The sequence below is a fragment of the Emydura macquarii genome, unplaced genomic scaffold, assembly GCF_026122565.2.
Source record: "Emydura macquarii macquarii isolate MOO-44397 ecotype Brisbane River unplaced genomic scaffold, CSIRO-AGI_Emac_v2 contig_2768, whole genome shotgun sequence".
Taxonomy (NCBI): domain Eukaryota; kingdom Metazoa; phylum Chordata; order Testudines; family Chelidae; genus Emydura; species Emydura macquarii.
Window position 1 is genome coordinate 16,686,750 of NW_027132905.1, and position 17,876 is coordinate 16,704,625.

Consider the following 17,876-nt stretch of genomic DNA (forward strand, 5'->3'; position numbering starts at 1 on the left):
ATGCGTAAGATTGAATTATGCGCACAGCTAGTGGGCTGGGAGAAAAGCAGCGCAGGACTTCAGATTAGATTAATTGACTAAATTGGTGCCAGAATCCCCAGTGCGGGGTTTGAAAGATAGAAATCAGAACCTAATTTCCTGTGGACCTTTCAGAGGGTGTTACTGCTTCCCAGCAAGTACAGTACCAGATCCAAAGCTCTAGCAGAGAGCTTGATGTCCTCAGTTTTATTCTGAGCATGCTGTCAGTACAGTTTAGAGTCACACCTAGCTCAAGTGCAATAGCATCTCTATTCACTTCTTGCTCCCTACAACCCTTTCCCCCACTTCCCCTGTCAGGGAGTCCGTTAGGAGAACGATTAACACATGTGATACGTTCTTGGCTGGCCTCTGGCAGTGACAGTGGATCATTTATCACAGGGAGATGGGAGAGAAGGGACTGCTATCCAAGAGCTCAGCTTCATAGGGCCCCCACTAGTAGAGCTAGATTAGCTGTGGACTCCAGGGGGAGGTGCCAATTACTGCTCTCCCAGCAGGAGAAAAGAGCTGGAGGAGGAATTTTGTTAGGAAAGCTATTCAGGCATATTTCAACACCTGGAAACCATCACTCGCACAGACAATTGGACAAAGATCCTGCGTAATACACACGTCTGTGGCTCTCCAAGTCACACAGCATCTCGCTTCTCCTCCCAGGATCCAGCAAATAGGTCACTTCATTTATTTTGCCTCCTTGATCAGAGCAATATTGACACCCCCCCCCCCTGCCACTCAGCCTTGCAAACATCCTCAAGCCAAGACTGCTTGAAGATTTAGGGCAAAGAGCTATTTAACCTCTGACACAAGCTGGACCAGAGTCACAGCACATTTGAGAAATCACAAGTGATCATCTTCCAAAGCTTTCACCAAATTAAGTTTGCTTTTTATCAGGTTTAGGAAAGAGAAGTAGGCTAATCAGCCCTATACAAAGGTACAATTTAGGGATTTTGCTTTTCAGGCTGGGACTGGTTCACAGACTCTGTTATGGTCGCACAAGGAAGAAGGCTGAAGCAGTTATGTCAGCTTCAGGTTTCCCATTGATTTACCAAAGACTGAAATTAGTTGCAGAATGTAAAACCTTTACTAAATTTCAGTGGCTTGGAATCTGCGACTGTCCAGGAAAAGAACATGCAACATACAGTAGCAACATTGAGAAAGTACATGCTTAAAGGGAACAGCAGTTAGGCTAATTCCCTGTACCACAAATTAATAATCATTACACAGCATACAACCTGTGCTTCCTCCGCTTACAGGTACATTATCTGCCCTTAAACAAAGCTACTTCCCAGCCTATGGAGTTAGTAACCATTTCAAAATCTATTGCTGAAAGCTTTGGATGGAGATTAGAATTGTTTTGTGGCTTGGCATTTGTTACAGTGTCATCTGCCTGGAAACTGGAACCCGGGTGCTTTGATGAGTTTATGTGGCTGCCTCTGCCAGGATGATGATTTGCTGATCCTTACTGCAGCATTCAGCAGTTAAAAACAAAACAAAAAACAAATCCCTGCATTATTCATCCTCCCCCACCCGACCCATCACCATGGTATCTGAATCCTCCAGTAACATCTTATACTAGGGACAATTCCCTTTTTCTTCCATGGCGAAAGACTATCACCATCCCGAGGAAAGACCCCCAGAAAAGTTTGCCAGGTGCATCAGGAAAGGAGGCTGTCTGGAAGGAGTCAGGGAACTAACACGGTCTCTCAATACCGAGGTCTGAATATGGAGTTCCAGCTGCCAGGTTAAAATCACCTTTTAATCTTTGATCAATGCCCCCAACCTTACCTTCAGTGAGAGCGAGCCACTCTCCCTGTTAAGGGACAGATCAGCCGACAAAGAGATGGTGAGATCCATGCTTTCCGAAGCAGAAGTGCTGCCAGAATCCGAATCCCTCTTGGATTTACTGCTGGCAAACCGAGTAGGAGAATCCAAATTCCCATTGGCAAGTTTTTCCCCGACAGCATTTTCCAGCTGGCTGTTCTCTGGACAGTTTCCAATACTCTTACGGTCTTTGTTCATTGGCTCCAGGTGCTGGCTTTGGTGGCTTCTCTCCTCCACTGGATTAACCTTGTCATCCAACAGCCGTGACTGAGGGTTGGGGATTGGCTTTTCCTGGTTGCTGGGGACACTTATGCCATACTCGGTCCTGGACAACTCTGAGCTGCTGGTGGTTTTCATGGCGTTCTCGCTGCTGATCCCTTCGCCTGAGAGTCTGTCTCTCTGTCTGTCTGCAGTCTCCCCAGCTGGCTCCACAGACAATTTGGGTCCATTCACCTCCAATGGGGAGGGGGATTCTGGAGGCTTTTCTCCCTCAAAGCTCAGCTGGCTCACCTCAGAGGGGCCTCGCTTGTGAGTCCCGGGGGGCTGAAAGCGCAGGAGAGAGAGAGTAAATTTATGTTACACATTTGCAAAGGACGGCTCAGGGTTGAGGCGCACAGAGTCAGAGAGAAACTCAGATCACACAGGCAAGGAGACCCAACTGAGCACCCCAGGGACACAAGAGCAGTGGAAGCTTCCTTGTGAAAGAGGTACATGCACCACTCTCCCTAACACACTGAACTGGCATTCCTCGTGGCAGCCCCAACCTCATCTCTTTACATTAACTTACTTTCACAAGAGCTAGAATCCCAGGTGCTTTCAGACTCAGCTAGCCATTAGCTGCGTGGGGCTTAGGAGGAAAGGCCTCGCTGGGATCATATTGTTGTATTATTCTTCTCCATAGGAGCTATTAAACACTGTCCCACTCAGGCATGTGGCACTGGCCACCGTCAAAGTCAGGCAAGGCTAGACAGACCACAGGATGTTCATTCCTTCCTATGGCTTAAACTCTCCTCTCCACCCCCAAGAGCCAGGACTGCGCCTGGACCTTGAGATGCTGCAAGATTCACACATCAGATCCGTGACATGCACAGGTTTGGTTTGCACCAGCCAGACTCAGTCTAGTAAGCAGGGGGGGGGGGCGGAGGAGGAGGAGGGAAGGGTCAGAGAAGCTTGGAAGAACCCCCACCCCTAGTTCTAACGAAGCGTTATATTGAACGCTGCCACAATGTGGGTGAGCAAAGAGAGTCCACAGAGAGCCTGCATTCCGGGGACGAGTGATGGTTTCAGTCCCGACGTCAATGCTGGACTCAGCAGGCAAAGAGCCCCTGGACTGTGTGAACTTGGAGCTGCAGGTCCTATCTACATGTGCTGACCTCCACATTTCCCAGAGGTCCATCCATATTACACAATGCTCCTTCCGGCCACCAATAACCAGCACCATGGGAGATCCAGCAGAGTGTGCTGCTCCACTGGGAGAGCTTTTCAAAGGCTATTTTTTAAAAAGGCTTTTTGCCTTGGATACGAACTCAAAAGCTGGCTTCTGTGTTAGAATCATAGAATATTAGAGTTGGAAGGGACCTCAGGAGGTCATCTAGTCCAACCTCCTGCTCAGAGCAGGACTAACCTCAGCTATATCATCCCACCCAGGGCTTTGTCAAGCCTCAGCTTAAAAACCTCTAGAGATGGAGATTCCACCACCTCCCTAGGTAACCCATTCCCGTGCTTCACCACCCTCCTAGTGAAAAACTTTTTCCTAATGTCCAACCTAGACCTTCCCTGCTGCAACTTGAGACTGTTGCTCCTTGTTCTGTCATCTGCCACCACCGAGAACAGCCTAGCCCCATCCTCCCTGGAACCCCCTTTCAGGTAGTTAAAGGATACTATCAAATCCCCCCTCATTCTTCTCTTTTGCAGACTAAACAAGCCCAGTTTCCTCAGCCTCTCCTCATAAGTCCTGTGCTCCAGCCCCCTAATAATTTTTGTTGCCTTCCACTGGACTCTCTCCAACTTCTCCACATCCTTTTTGTAGTGGGGGGGCCAAAACTGGACATAATACTCTAAATGTGGCCTCACCAATGCCGAATAGAGGGGAATAATCACTTCCTGTGACCTGCTGGCAATGCTCCTACTAATGCAGCCCAATATGCTATTAGCCTTCTTGGCAACCAGGGCACACTGCTGGCTCACATCCAGCTTTTTATCCACTGTTACGCCCAGGTCCTTTTCTGCAGAACTGCTGCCTACCAGAAAAGTGTTCTCAATCCCTGCACTGGGAGATACTCCCCCCCCTTCCCAGGGGCTTTGCGAGGTGATCCCTTTGGGAGACAGCTAAGAGCAAGGCACAGAGAAGTTACCCCATCATCCCTTTATTCTGCCAGCTCCTTTTAGGATACGTCTACATTACACGCCACTGGCGGCAACGTGTAGGGCATGCGTAGCTATCCGCTGCAGCGAAAAGCAGCTGCGTCCGCGCCACGGTATGTAGCTGCATACGGCAGCAAAAGCCTGCCAGAGCCTCTCCCTGCTGCCTCCCTCCTCCTAGAGCCTTTCCCCACGGCCAGAGCCTCTCCCTGCTGCCTCCTCTCCACCACAGTCTTTCGCCTCTGCCAGAGTCTATCCCGCAGCAGGGAAAGGCTCCAGCCACGGGAAGGCAGTGGGACACTCCTTTGCTACAAGCAGCCGTGTAAACGGGGGAAGCATGACTCAGGTGTGCAGAGAGCCGTGCAGGGTACATGACCTGAAGCTCTGGAGTGTCTTTAATAAGACTAAGTGGTGCCTCGGTGTCTAGATGGCTATTTGTACCCGTGCTGAGGGGCCCACAGAGTATATACTCTACGCACCGCCACAGGGAGATACATCCTTAGACACCGCAAGTGCTGTGGCCAAGTGACTTTTGCTCCAGGAGCTTTCCTAGGGGCAGCTGTGATTGTGCAGGAGAAATGGATCCCAGTCCAGTGTGTTTCACTGGGTTTTGCTCTTGCACTTGGATGGCTGTGAGATACTGAAATCCCGGCAGGGCAGCTTTGGTTCCTTCCTGAGATACCATGCTCAGCCCAGACTGCTGATCTCTTTTTTCCTGGCTAACAATACCAGGTTTTAATGGCTCCTCTTTTGGCGCGGGGTCCAATTTCAGTAGTGATCGTTTGTGGGAGTTTAAGTCAGTCTTGGATCAGGAAAATCCTGGAGCCGCTTTGGCAACATTCCCACAGCAAAGGCTCTGGGGGGGTGGCCACATTCTGGCCTGCTTCCGAGAGCCCTAGACACTGGCATCGGGGTGACCCATCTCAAGGAACCAGCACCACCTCCAGCAGCACATCATGAGCCAGAACCGAAGCTGCCAACAAGACCGTACCTGGATATTGCTAACACAGGCAGCAGTGCCCTGGTCCCAGAGCAACAGGCTTTTGCTTCAGTCTCCACTGGCCAAGGGCACTGCATAAGCAGCATTGCCCTGATGGTGGGTGGGTCGGCAGAGGGGAATGTCTTCCCTGAACTTGGAGCCAGCTAGCCAGTCCGCATGAGAGCTGCCGTCCTGCCGAAAGCCCAACATAACCAAGAGCAGCAACGCTTGTGGGTTCCTCCACTGAAGGGAAAGAATGGCATTCCTCCTGCTGAATTATTGTCCAGAGCCCTTGGCAGGCATGGAACTGCAACACCCCCACTCTCCCCGCCTTCCTGTCCACCTGAAGGGACCTAACAAGCAGCAGTCGCCTCCCACCAGAGTCTGAGACAGAAACGGTTAAAAAAAAAAAAAAAAGTCATTGCTTTAAATCTGGACAATTTTCTGCAGCAGCTTTGTCCTGCAGCTCTCCCAGCCTGCATCTTTACAGCTACTTTACAGCTACTTTCCACCCTCAAAGAAATAGGAGAGAACAGGACTTACAGATGATTCATCCTCGTCTCCTTCCTCCCGATTGTCTTCGATTTCCTCCATTACTTCGGCCTTCGCCTCCGCCACCAGTTCACGCAGAGCTCGGTTGCTGGTGACCTTGTTAACGAAGGAATGCTGAAAACCCAATCACACATGTTAGAAAGACTCCCACCTCCGAACGGGCCATGTCAGAGCATACCGGAGCAAAGAGATTCAGTTTATTTTCTATTTCTAGTCAGTTTCAAAGGACCTAACCATCTAGCTAGCATTACAAGCTTTACTAGTTTTAAATAAGCCCAATCCACCTTCTCGGTGCAGTGGATTCGTATGTCTCTTCAGCAATCAGAAAGCCTGGAAGTTAAAGACACAGTGTCAGCCATTAGCTGTGCCTCTTTGTGGGCATAAATCCAGAGCTTTATATTGTTTTGAACTCAGGTTTTGTGTGATACAACATGAGAGAGAGAAAGAGATGAAGAGGTTAAATGACTGCTTGAAAACGCTTAGTTCTAAACACTAAACAGCCTTGCAAAATACAGTGTTAATGCTTACCAAACAAAGTAACAGCTGCATTTAAACAAGAGGCTCTTGCTGGAGAAGTGATATGTTAAAGATACCCTCTTTCTGACACTGAAGAGCTCAGGAGTGGAAGTTCAGGACTCTCCAGAATGAGTGTCTCAGCTGAAGGAGGAATGGCATCTCTAAGAACCACATGTGTAAACAGAGTGGAGGGATGTATAATTGAAATTGCAGTCAAATCCCTAGGCGCACACACAGCAGACATTTGTGCTAAGCTTCACCAAGAGGCCAGGGAGCCCCACTGGTTTGCAGAGTGTATTGTAGACTTCCTGTTATCGACTAAGGTAAACAACCCCCCACTCCAACTTTTCTGGGTGGCAAAACACAAGCTAGCACACACTCTCTTCGACTCGGGGTTATTAGGTCAGAACTATCCATTTTCCAGACCAGAAGCTGATATAAAGAGGCACACTCCACATCAAATGAAATGCTCTTAAGTCAAACAAAAACACCCGATTGACCAACACGTAGAGCGTGAAGCATGAAGAAAATAGGCCAGCACCATATACAAGTTATTCAGAGCATTCAAATAGGTGGTAAAATGCATTTAGCATTTTTTTTTTGGGGTGCGGTGGGGGGAGGAATGTAAATTTAACTTCAACCAGCAGCTGCCACGTTGGCATTTCTAGGAAATCTTCCTGCTCCCATTGGAGTCAATAGCAGTTTTGCCATTGGCTTCAATGGGAACAGGATTACCATCATTCTTTCCAGTGCTGTACTGCCTAAAATGTACCAGGCACTTTCCCAAGGGAGGATGAGATTGTACACTCTGGGGCAGGGACAATCTAAAAGACAGACAAGGGGATGGCAACAAGCACACACTTCCATCATTAGACTTTGGTATGGATATTCCATACAAAAGGCCATGTCAGGAAATAACAGATGAAGGTGACCTGTGCAACCTTAACTCTGACCTTTCAACCTTCTGAGTCTACATCAGGGAAGTCCACTGTACGATCAAATGCCATTCCCTCCACAGGATCTCATAGCCATCCTGGGCAAGTGTGCAAACTCTCCAGTTGCTGATCAGCCCCAGGCCCTGGCCCTTGGTATTTAAACATTCAGGTTATTTTCCTTTTCCTGTTTATGACAGAAGCTTCTCCCTAGACAATACCCCCCGCCAACTAGGCCATCTGGCAATGGTTATTGCAACATCTTCCCCCCTCCAGACATTCAGGTGGCCAGGCAGGATAGTCTTGTGGGAATTAGTCAGCAGTGGTTGCCTAACAACTTGCACCCTCTCTCCCAAATACGACGTACATCACTCCCACTCCTGGCTGATCTTTGGCTAAGGAGGATCCCCAAGCATTACTTTTCAATTAGTGCCTGCGGCACAGGGCATTCTGGTCAGAGCAGAGAGTTTGTCCAGACACGGCCTTTCAGCAAGCAGATAAACCAAAGCTCATAGCTCAGTTTGCCGGGAAGAGGGTGTAACCGGCACAGCAAGAGAACCCGGAGAAGTACAAGTGCACTAGAAGACTGGGGAGAATCAATAAGTTCCACATAAGACAAGGTCTGAGATGTGCACTGTTACTTCGGCACTTGGCGTGCTTAGCAGACTCCAAGACGAGCTTAACACGTAACACAAAGGCCAGTCTGAAGGGTTCTGCTCCCTTGAGGCATCCACTTACCTCAAGTAGCTGTGCAGCGCTTGGCCGAGTCTCAGGGTTCTTATCAAGTGCTGTCTTCAGGAAGTCTCTGAACTCTGGGGACCTTAAAACACACAATCATTGGCAAGAAGCTCCCTGGATGGAGTCTGCATAGCACACAGTGCAGACAGCTGAGCCCACCATGACTGGAAAGCCACAGCAACGAGCATCCGTGCTCTCTCACAGGCGTGTTAGCGGCTCATCTTCTTACCACTTAGAAGGGCAGCTGAGAGTGGGAGGGTCAGACTTGGCAATCTTCAGCAGGACCCTCATGGGGTTGAGTTCATGGTGAGGGGGTTCTATCTGGGCCATTTCGATCAGCGTTATCCCCAGGGACCAGATGTCAGCTTTGTAGTCATAGGGAGTGTCCTTCATGGTTTCACACATCACCACCTCAGGAGCCATCCTGCAAGGAAGAGAATGGGGATGGGATGGGGACTGTCAGAGGCATCCTGCTACCAACACAACCATGTGTCAAAGAGTAGCCGGACTGCACACAAGCCCAATGAATCAGTACTTAAAACCATCTCATTTGATCTGCAGCACTGCAGTCACCTGAGATGGGGCTTCATAGCTAGCGATGGGGGAAGCAGCATCTTTCCCACGATTTAACAATACCATTATTTTCCCTCCTACTCCCCCATTCCCAGATCAGCTGAGACAGCCTAGGCAGTTTGTGAAAACCTCCAGGCCGGTGACATCTGGCATGGATGCTGCTTCAGACAATAAATTAATGCTCATTGATCCCACTCCTTCAGCAAAGGGGTGATTTAGAGATTACATTCCTGGAATGAGTTGTTGCTCCCACGCACTTAGAGCTGCTTCAAAGAACACCCCACCATATGTGTTGGGGGAGTAAGAAGGAGAGAGAATACATGTCCCAGATTCCACCCATTGCCAAGGCGCAGGAATTGCACTGGGTTGGAGGGAGGGGTATCATTCCAACAGAAGAGTATCTCTATTCCTCTCCAGCTGCCCCAACACACTCCTTACTGCCCCTTTATGACACACATAGGTAGCGAAACTCTTAAAAGCAGAAAGGGGACTGGACTGGTATTTTAGTTATTTTTTTCCTAAAGAATTCTGAACATATGTTAAAATCCCCCTATCCACACTTGATAAGACAATGTGGTTAATTGGATCCTAAATACATCACATCCTGATCCCTTCCAAGACAACGTTACACCAGGACTTCTAGTCTGATCTCCAAAAGGTGCGGAGAACGCACAGCTCCCACTGAATTCACCTTTAAACATAAGGCTGCTTACCAAGCCAGTTTACTCACCAATAAGGGGTCCCAATAAAGGAATCTCGTCTCTGCAAAGTTTTCATGTTTTTGGCAGACACTCCAAAGTCAGCTGCAAAGAGATTAATCACATGAGATACTTTAAAAGAACCAAAAGGCCTTTCAGAATCATAGCCTGTTAGAACATGTGACTGTGAAGGCAAATATGTGTGTAAAGCAAAGGCGAGAGTGCTGTGCGATATGCTTCCTCTCTAAACCAAATTAAATGTAATTTAGTGCACGAGTTCCTTCCACCTATGAAACCCCAAGACTATTTCTCCACGTTTATGGACCTCTTGCAAGACCAAGCTTGATTTTCCATGGAAGAGCTGATACTCCATGCAAGATCATTTGCCAAGTCTCTAATTTGTTAACAAGAAGTCTTACTTTTGAGATATAAATAAGGCAAAGAGTCAAAATCATCTCCTTTCTTCTCATCCCCCCAGCCCAATAAATGGTAGTTATTAAGTGACATTAGACTTCTCCCTCCTGATTAACAGGAAGCACTCTGTGCCTGCTACAGAAGAGACTCTTAAGCTGGCACCAACCAACTCAGTTAGACATCCCAAGCAACCCCATGCTCTGGGTGCCTCTAAGCCTCTAACTGCCAGAAGCTGGGAGTGGACGGCAAGGGATGCATCACTTGATAACTGCCCTGTTCTGTTCATTCCCTCTGAAGCATCTGGCATTGGGCACAGTCGGAAGACACGATCCTGGGGTAGATGGACCCCATCCTAAGATACATCCCTTAAGGAGCTGGCTTAGAAGGCTCAAGTGATTCTGGGTCACTGGTCTGAATATGGCCCTAAGCCATAGGAAGATTTAAATGGTCACTTGTTGCTTGTTCACTGGTTTACATGTAATGAATTGGAACAGGTCTCAGTCCTGTTCCCAGACCCATCATAAAAGCGCACCATCACTACCAGCAGTGCCATCCCCTTTGGCAGCCTCAATTGATAGGCTGTGTACAGTACAGGCTAGGCTGCAGAGAATGAATTGCCCCTCGTCCCGCGGGGGCAGAGGGAGGTCAATTCAAATCAGGCTCACAGAGCAGCTCCTCAAGGAAGCTTTCCCCGCCTTGTGTCAGACCTGCTCTGTGGATAGAGTAATTAGTCCAGTCTCCAGCACTGCCAGTCTGGCACCTTACTCCAGCACTGATATTCTCCTGGGAAAGGGGCGACAGACTCTATCATACAATTTTTTACTTTGCACACAACATTTTTCTCACCCAATGTGCAATTTCTGGGCATCCTGCAAGATGCGAAACAAAAGAGAAGCAATGATTAAATTAACAGCAGAATCATCACTGCAACAAGTGTCTGGATAGAAGAGAGATGTGCCAAACATAATACAACTCAGTTCCTTTCCCTATTGTAACCAGGGTGCAAAACAGCAAGAAAATTCTGCAGCTTTTATGCAAGTGTTGTCATCACCGGCGGTACGTTTTTCAGTAGAGAATTCATAACGCAGGATCCAAAGCTGCTGCCTGACCCTGCAAAACTGTTCAACAAGCCAGCGTGTTGCAGCACCACTGAATACATTCAGGTGGAAGACCTGGTGAAGCAATTTCATGAAGGATATGCAAGTGGGACCAACACTCCCTCCCTCTTCGGATGTTTCCCCTACACGAGATCTGACGGGAAAGAGACATGCTCTCTTTGTCCATTTCCATCTCCCATTTCCTCAGCTGAGCTTCAGAAATCTATAAAGCATGTTTCTGAAAGCTGAGTTGCAGCCTACTGGCTGCAAGAGTCACTCTTCAAACAGCCGTTGCTTGTTTTTATTCCTTCCAACTGTCTTCTTGCCGTTCTAGTCTTCAGCCGAAGTAGTGGGGAGAAAACTTCCCAGCATCTTTACTTCCACCAGCTCTTAAGTAAATGTTTCAGATTAAACATGCCATCTAGTTTCACAGCAGATTTTGCCTCCCATATGTGTATCCTACTAAGTGACACCAAGCCCCGACATCTCCCTATAACCAGTACCAAAAGTTTAGGATGAGAAGCATGGCTGCAGGGCAGGAGATCCTTAGAAACCACTACACATCACCCCTCCTCTTCCCTGCTAATAGGGGAGGGATATTTTGCCTTTGGAAAAAAATGTCAACCTGAAGCTTTGTTACTGACATACAGATAAAAACCAAGGCTCCTTAAAAGTGTGGCTTGTAGTTGCTAAGAGTGTAATACAATACAGGCACGACTACAATAAAACTACTCAGGGCAGACTGAATCCCCACCAATTCAGAATTACACACAGAGCGAGCATGCACCCGCTCCTCTCTCTGGGACATCCAGCACCTGTTTGGTTTTTTTTGTTTGTTTTTTTTAATGTAAGCACACACTGATTCTCTCAATGAAAAGCTCACCGAGTTTGATATCTCCATCCTGAGTCAGAAGTACGTTGCCTGCCTTTAAGTCACGGTGGATGATCTTTTTACTATGGAGGTAGACAAGGGCCTCTAACATCTGGCAGCAAATCACTTGAATCTGGGGTTCCGTCAGGCCTCGATCCAACTCTACAGAGAGACAGCAGTTACACGGAGTGAGGGTTAGAGAAGCTTCTAAATATGGCTTCATTTGAGCTACAGATGCAGCCTGTGACCCAGAGCCTGTGCAGCAGACTATATACGACCACTATACATCTGTTAGGACAGTGAGATACCAACACAAATCACTCTAGTATTGAGAAAGTTAATTCCCGATGCCCACAGCACAACATTTCCATGTGCTTTCAGAACTGGTGTTCTACTGAACCCCCCAGGACACACACATGTGGGTCAGCTGGCATGTCACAAATGACACACACATTTCTTAGCAAGGCTTTTGGGTTGTAGACTCCCCCTTTCTGGGAAGTCTACAGATCAGTCATCCTTGGAATCCTAGCAGAGTCTGATTTCCCACCTTGAGGGATGGACACAAGTACTCACCGCTGGGGTACCGTGGAAAGAACAGACCTTAAATTGAAGTGGAGGAGACACCAGAATCTGCATTGGGATACTGATTTGCACATTAAGGCAAGGAGGACTGCAATGTGCAATCCCTGCCCCCAACAGTGTGGTCATGAAGCTGGCACCAAGACAGAGTGGGCACAGGGGGAGACAAATGACCTGAAGGGTGCCAGGCCGAGTCACCAAACCCGTGCACAACACATATACATCGTCAGCCCAACTGTAACTGCAGCAGCCTTCTATTTCTGCAGCTCGTTGGGATGCCTGAGAAGCAAAGTTATGCTCCTGTGTGCTCTCCCCCACCCATCAGAGAGATCCTCACTCTATGACCTTATCCAGAGGCAGCATCTCTGCAAACCATCTTCCTTGCAGAACGCTGAGAAAAGTTAGGCCTTGAGTTTCCTTTCTTCACCCAGCATCCTTGTATTAAATCTTCCCTCTGTCCCCAAAATTTAGTAAAAAATGGCCCACACTGGAACCAACAGATCAGGGCAGCTGGAATAGATGTAGATTTGTTCTGGGCAGCTAGAATAGTCTATTGTACATCAAAGGAGGGGGGGCAGACTCAAGGACTGAAGGGAGCTTATGTTAAGTAGGACAGCCATTCATTCAAAGCAAAGAAACTTGATCACAGAAACAGAGAAAAGATGCTGGTTCAGCCGTTTTGTTTTACTCCCTGCTTTTCCCCCTCCCCCTCCCTTCAGTAATTCAAAGCTGGAGATTTTCAATGACCCTCAACCAAGAGCCAGGCCAAAGCCAGGCCTTCAACTGGATAGCTGTTCAGGGGTGTGCTATAAAGACAAAAAGGCAAAAGGCAAATGTAAGTGGTCACGATTTTCCCCCCCCCTGCTTGTTTTCCAGACCAGCTCTACTGCTAAGAAAATCAGTCAGACACTCTTGGGATTGATTTGCCAACATGGGCAGCAGCCTTTCTTGATCCCAAACCACCTATTTAATATGTCCAGATACTGGTAACAATGGAAACTTGGAGATTATGGCAACATCGTGGCATCTCCTGTCTTGTGTGGTCTGGCCAGTCAGTTAGGATTTTGTAATACCGGTTTTCTCCCTCCTCCATTCTAAACCAAATCCCTGAAAGGCAGGCTGCCTATGAAACAAGAGATGCCGTGCCTGATCAGACAGGCGTCTGGAACCCCAAGAGACTCAGCATCCCCCACCATTCAGCTGGAAAGTTCGACCATCCCAAATCCACACTACCGCCACAGCACCACAAGTGCAGCTTCATGGCAGAGAGTGCATCACCCCTTATAAACCAGAGATCCTTGCCCCAAACACTGACGTGAGGCTACGGTCATTTGGACACCACAGCAGAACACTGCAGTTCTTTAGACAAGTTTCCTGAATTAGGCACAAGTTTCTCATTTGCAGACTCAGAAGTGAAAGTGACAGGCCTGGTCAACTAGTCAGATCTTCATGGACACTGGGGAAAACACCCCAAGGGAAAGTGACCGAAGCCAAGACCATGAACTTGCCACAGTCTCCAGATGAGCAGAGACCAGCAGTATTGTTCTCACTCCCCGGCAGGGGAGACTGTAGACTTTTTTCAGGGAGGGACTGCGTCTTCATGTGTGTCTGTACAGTCCCAGCACAATGGGGCTGATGTGCTAGCTGGGCTGCTGGGTGTTGCTCCAGCCAATATCAATATGCTTTGAGCAATCAAACACCAGCTCCTCTCAGCTGGAGGCAGGGTTCACACATGGAAAAGAGGAGTTAAAATGGTGGCTTTGTGGTATTAATGTGAGTCTTAGTCCACTCTAACACTTGCCGTTTTGATGGACTACTGACGCCGGGGGGTGGAAGGAGACTCGGCGAGGAGATTTGAGGGACTCCATAACACTGACACCCAGACTAACAGCTAAACCCCTTTCCTTAGGGAACATACAAGTGACATGGCATAGCGTGCTGTGTAAATGGGATCCCAACTCTTCAGGCAGAAAGTATTATAGGCACCCATCCTCCCTAAAAATTCCCCTCGCTCCTGCCCCACTGCTTGCCAACACTGAATGAGACAAGTAGCTAGGAAGATGCCCAGAGGTTGCCATAACTTACTAAACACAGCGAACATGCAGATTACGGAGGAGAGGCAGAGGCTCCATAGCAGAGTTTCTATTTAGAGTTACACAGAAAACCATGACCCACCACCCTACAAAAGCCATGCAAGAAGCCACGCCTCGGGAGGCCATGGAGGATGTCAAGTCTGCAAGAAGCGGAGGAACATTACATGAAGAGGAGAGGGCTGCCCTGCAGTTCTTTGCATGCTGATTTCTCTGTCTAACCTGCACACAGTCCCTGGATGTTATATATCTTTAAAAATCTATGGGTTACCTGTTTTTAGTCAAAAAGTAAGGATATTGATTTGCTGCACTTACCTAGCATGATGGCGTCCACCGCTCCACCAGGGCAAAACTCAATCATGATCTAGCAAAACAAAGAGACAGGTTAAAATCAGTTATAAACAGAGATCTGAAACCCGTGTTTCTGAGTACAGCCCACGTGACAGGGAAAAGGGAGCAAAAGAGCTTGTGCTTAAGTCAAACCTACTTCCCCCTCCTCACTCAAACAAGGCTTAACGCTTCGTAGCCCTCTGCACTGCTCAGATTTATTCACCATTCTTGCAGCAGCACAGCCAGAGTTTTATTCCTGATGCTCCTAAACCGTAAGTTCTACATGTGCCACGTACTCCTGGCGAGAGAGAGGGGACCATGGGACAGAATCCACAGGGCACTACGTTGGTCCCAACAGAAAGGGTGCACACCCACAGAGCAGGTCCCACTGAGAACTTTTCTGAGGTCCCAACTGCCCACAACCTAAGGAAGCAGGTCAGAGCTTTACTTGTCTGTGGAATAATGAAACAAAAACTTCCTGTTAATTGTAGCCATGCACATGAAGCAAAGCCAACCTGGATCCTCATACCTGCAGGCCCATCTGGAGCAACCTTAAGGTTTCAGTTCCGCCTTTATGTTTGTTTATAGCTTTTGATTGCAGCTGGGAGCAGAGGCTGTTCCAGAGCAGTGGACTTGCCAACAGGATGAGATAGCTGTCATAGCAGAGAGCTGACGTGGCTGGATTACTATCTAACATTTTTTAAAAGGGATTTTTTTTTTAAGTTTGGTTTTTATTGCTCCATGGTTATCAGCTTTCTCCTGATTTTATGAGCGATTTGAGGAAGAACATTTCAGTACAGAGCTGTAGTCAACTGCCAGATATTTGCTGCCTCAGCTGCAGGGGATTTATTACGTAACTGCTGATATCACACTCCGCACTGTCACCACCACCCGTCAAAGCTGAATCCCAGAAAGTTAGGTTGACCCTGATACGTTGCTGAGGGTCGTGAAAAATTCACACCCCTGATAGATATAGTTAAGCTGACCTAAGCCCTAGTGTAGACAGCACTAGGTTGAGGGAATAATTCTTTCCTTAACCTAGCTACTGCCTCTTGAAGAGGTGGATTTCTGCCACTGTAATGTCTACACCACAGCAGCGCAGCTGCAGAGTTTTCAGTATAAAACTGAAGGGCTTGTCTTCCCTTGCGCTTATGCCAGCAAAACTTTTGTCGCTCAGGAGTGTGAAAAAAAGCACCCCACTGAGCGACATAAGTTTTGCCAGCATAAGCGCTTTTGTAGCCGTGTTATGTTGGCGGGAGAGGCTCTCCCACTGACATAATAAAACCACCTAGACAAGGGGCAGTAGCTAGCTCAGTGGGAGTCTACACTAGCGCTTATGCCGGCAAAATTTATGTTGCTCAGTGGGGTGCTTTTTTCACAGCCCTGCTGCGACAAAAGTTTTGCCGGCATAAGCGCTAGTGAAGACAAGTCCTCAGTGACCAACCTTCTGGCATCCCCTCAGACAAGTACTGCTCCTTAAACTGTTGGTATGATCACGGCTGAAGAGCAAGGCCCTGCCCCAATAGCCCAGTGGTGTGAGACATGACAAATCTCCCACACAAAGCTACATCCATCCGACATCACAGGTGCTGGACCTAAGGGTGCTGCTGCTGCACCCTGGGCTTTAAAATGGTTTCCATCGTATATGGGAGGGTTTATAGTTTGGTTCAGAATCCCCTTCCCCCCCCCAATATAAATTGTTCCAGCACCCAGTCTGTGCTGCCGCCGCCACCAAGACATTGCTTGTGGAAAACGCCAGCAGAAGCCATGTGGATACCATATTTCCATGCAGAAGGCTAAGAGGATTTTCAAATTGACTGGCAAATGCTAATAGGATTGCAGCCTGGCAAGCGATTTACCCCTCACTCAAGAACAAAAAAGCCTCTACTTAGCAGGATTAGAGGCAATAATGGATTAGTGCAGTTTGAGATTACTCCTCAGCATACTGCAATACTAGAGCAGCACACAGCTGGCCCGTCAGCGCATCCTAGGCACAGAGGCTGCAGCATCTCTGGAGACCCAGCTGAATCACAGAAGGCTGCTTTGCTATATGGTAGAGAGGGATCTCATCCAGGTTGGTGAATCCGAAATTGGGCCACTGAACTGCGCCTGACACTGGTCGGCAGACAGGTTTCCACATCCTCATTTCCCACCCTTGTCCATCTCAAGCGCCTTACTTTGAAACAAGCAGCTCTGTGCCAACAGCCCAGCTCCAGGGAGCAGCCCAACCACCCCAGTGTGCATTCACAGGCGATGAAGTGGGCTCAGGTAAGCAAGGAGGCCGGTTTCAAACTTCCAGGGGTTGCGATAAGGGTATGAAAAGATACCTTGCATCACAAGAGCACCCTGTGGATGTCTCTTCATGTCTCAATACCATAAAGAGAGGTTACGCATCAGAGTTTACTTTAGGGACAATGACCAGCACTCTTTTAGAAAGGGCTACTGAGGACAGAGCTAACTGAACTGCATCTATTTGTGCAGCCAGGCATTTCAAGCTGAGGTGGTACTAATCAACACCACTTTGGGGAAGGATGGTCTTGTGGTTAAAAAGCACAGGACTGGGAGTCAGGAGATTTGGGTTTAATTCCCAGATTTCCAATGGACTACTTTGCAAACTTTGACCAAGGCACATCACACTCCTTTTACCTGAGATTCCACAGGTGTGCAATGGAAATAACGCTTCCCTGTTTCCAAGATAGCATGAGGCATAATTCATTAGTCTCTAAAATGCTTTGAGATCCTCAGACTGAAGGTGCTATAGAAGGACTACTGTGTGTCCCTTACAATCACTGTCAGCTGGTCAGAGAATGAGAGAGGAAATTACTCTGGGCGGGGTTGAAAGATTCAAGGCAGATGTGGCAGCACTCTGCAGAGCTGCGAGGAATAAGGCAGAGACCAAGATTGAGGGAACACTTTGAAGATGCTGGGGAGTTGGCAGATAGAAGTGAAATGATGGAACAATCCTGGAGATTTGGAAAACCAGGAGAACAATTTGGAATTCATGTCACAGAAATCGTGAGAAGTGAAGGGGCTGGTGTGAGAGAGGAGTTCAGTAACGTCATTACCTAGATCGCACCAGTCTTAAACACCAAAATCATGCTGTGAATGTCCCTAGCTTCTGTTGCCAGAGGCTGGGAATGGGTGACAGGAGATGGATCACTTGATGACTGTTCTATTCATTCCCTCTGAAGCCCCTGATATTGGCCACTGTTGGAAGACAGGACACTGGGCCTGATGGACTGTTGGTCTGACCCTATATGGCCGTTTTTATGTAACGGGAGCGTCAGCAGTT

General features: G+C 48.1%; 1 protein-coding gene across 1 annotated transcript in view; it reads right to left on the minus strand.

The window, feature by feature from the left end:
- STK10 (serine/threonine kinase 10) overlaps positions 1-17,876 on the minus strand; it is a 73,411-nt gene that overhangs the window by 13,323 nt on the left and 42,212 nt on the right. The window contains exons 3-9 of the mRNA XM_067566578.1: positions 14,570-14,618; positions 11,598-11,747; positions 9,236-9,308; positions 8,162-8,356; positions 7,933-8,014; positions 5,738-5,860; positions 1,819-2,397 (exon numbers count right to left, since the gene is read on the minus strand). Coding sequence (XP_067422679.1) covers positions 1,819-2,397; positions 5,738-5,860; positions 7,933-8,014; positions 8,162-8,356; positions 9,236-9,308; positions 11,598-11,747; positions 14,570-14,618 — 1,251 coding nt within the window. The remainder of the gene's footprint in view (positions 1-1,818; positions 2,398-5,737; positions 5,861-7,932; positions 8,015-8,161; positions 8,357-9,235; positions 9,309-11,597; positions 11,748-14,569; positions 14,619-17,876) is intronic.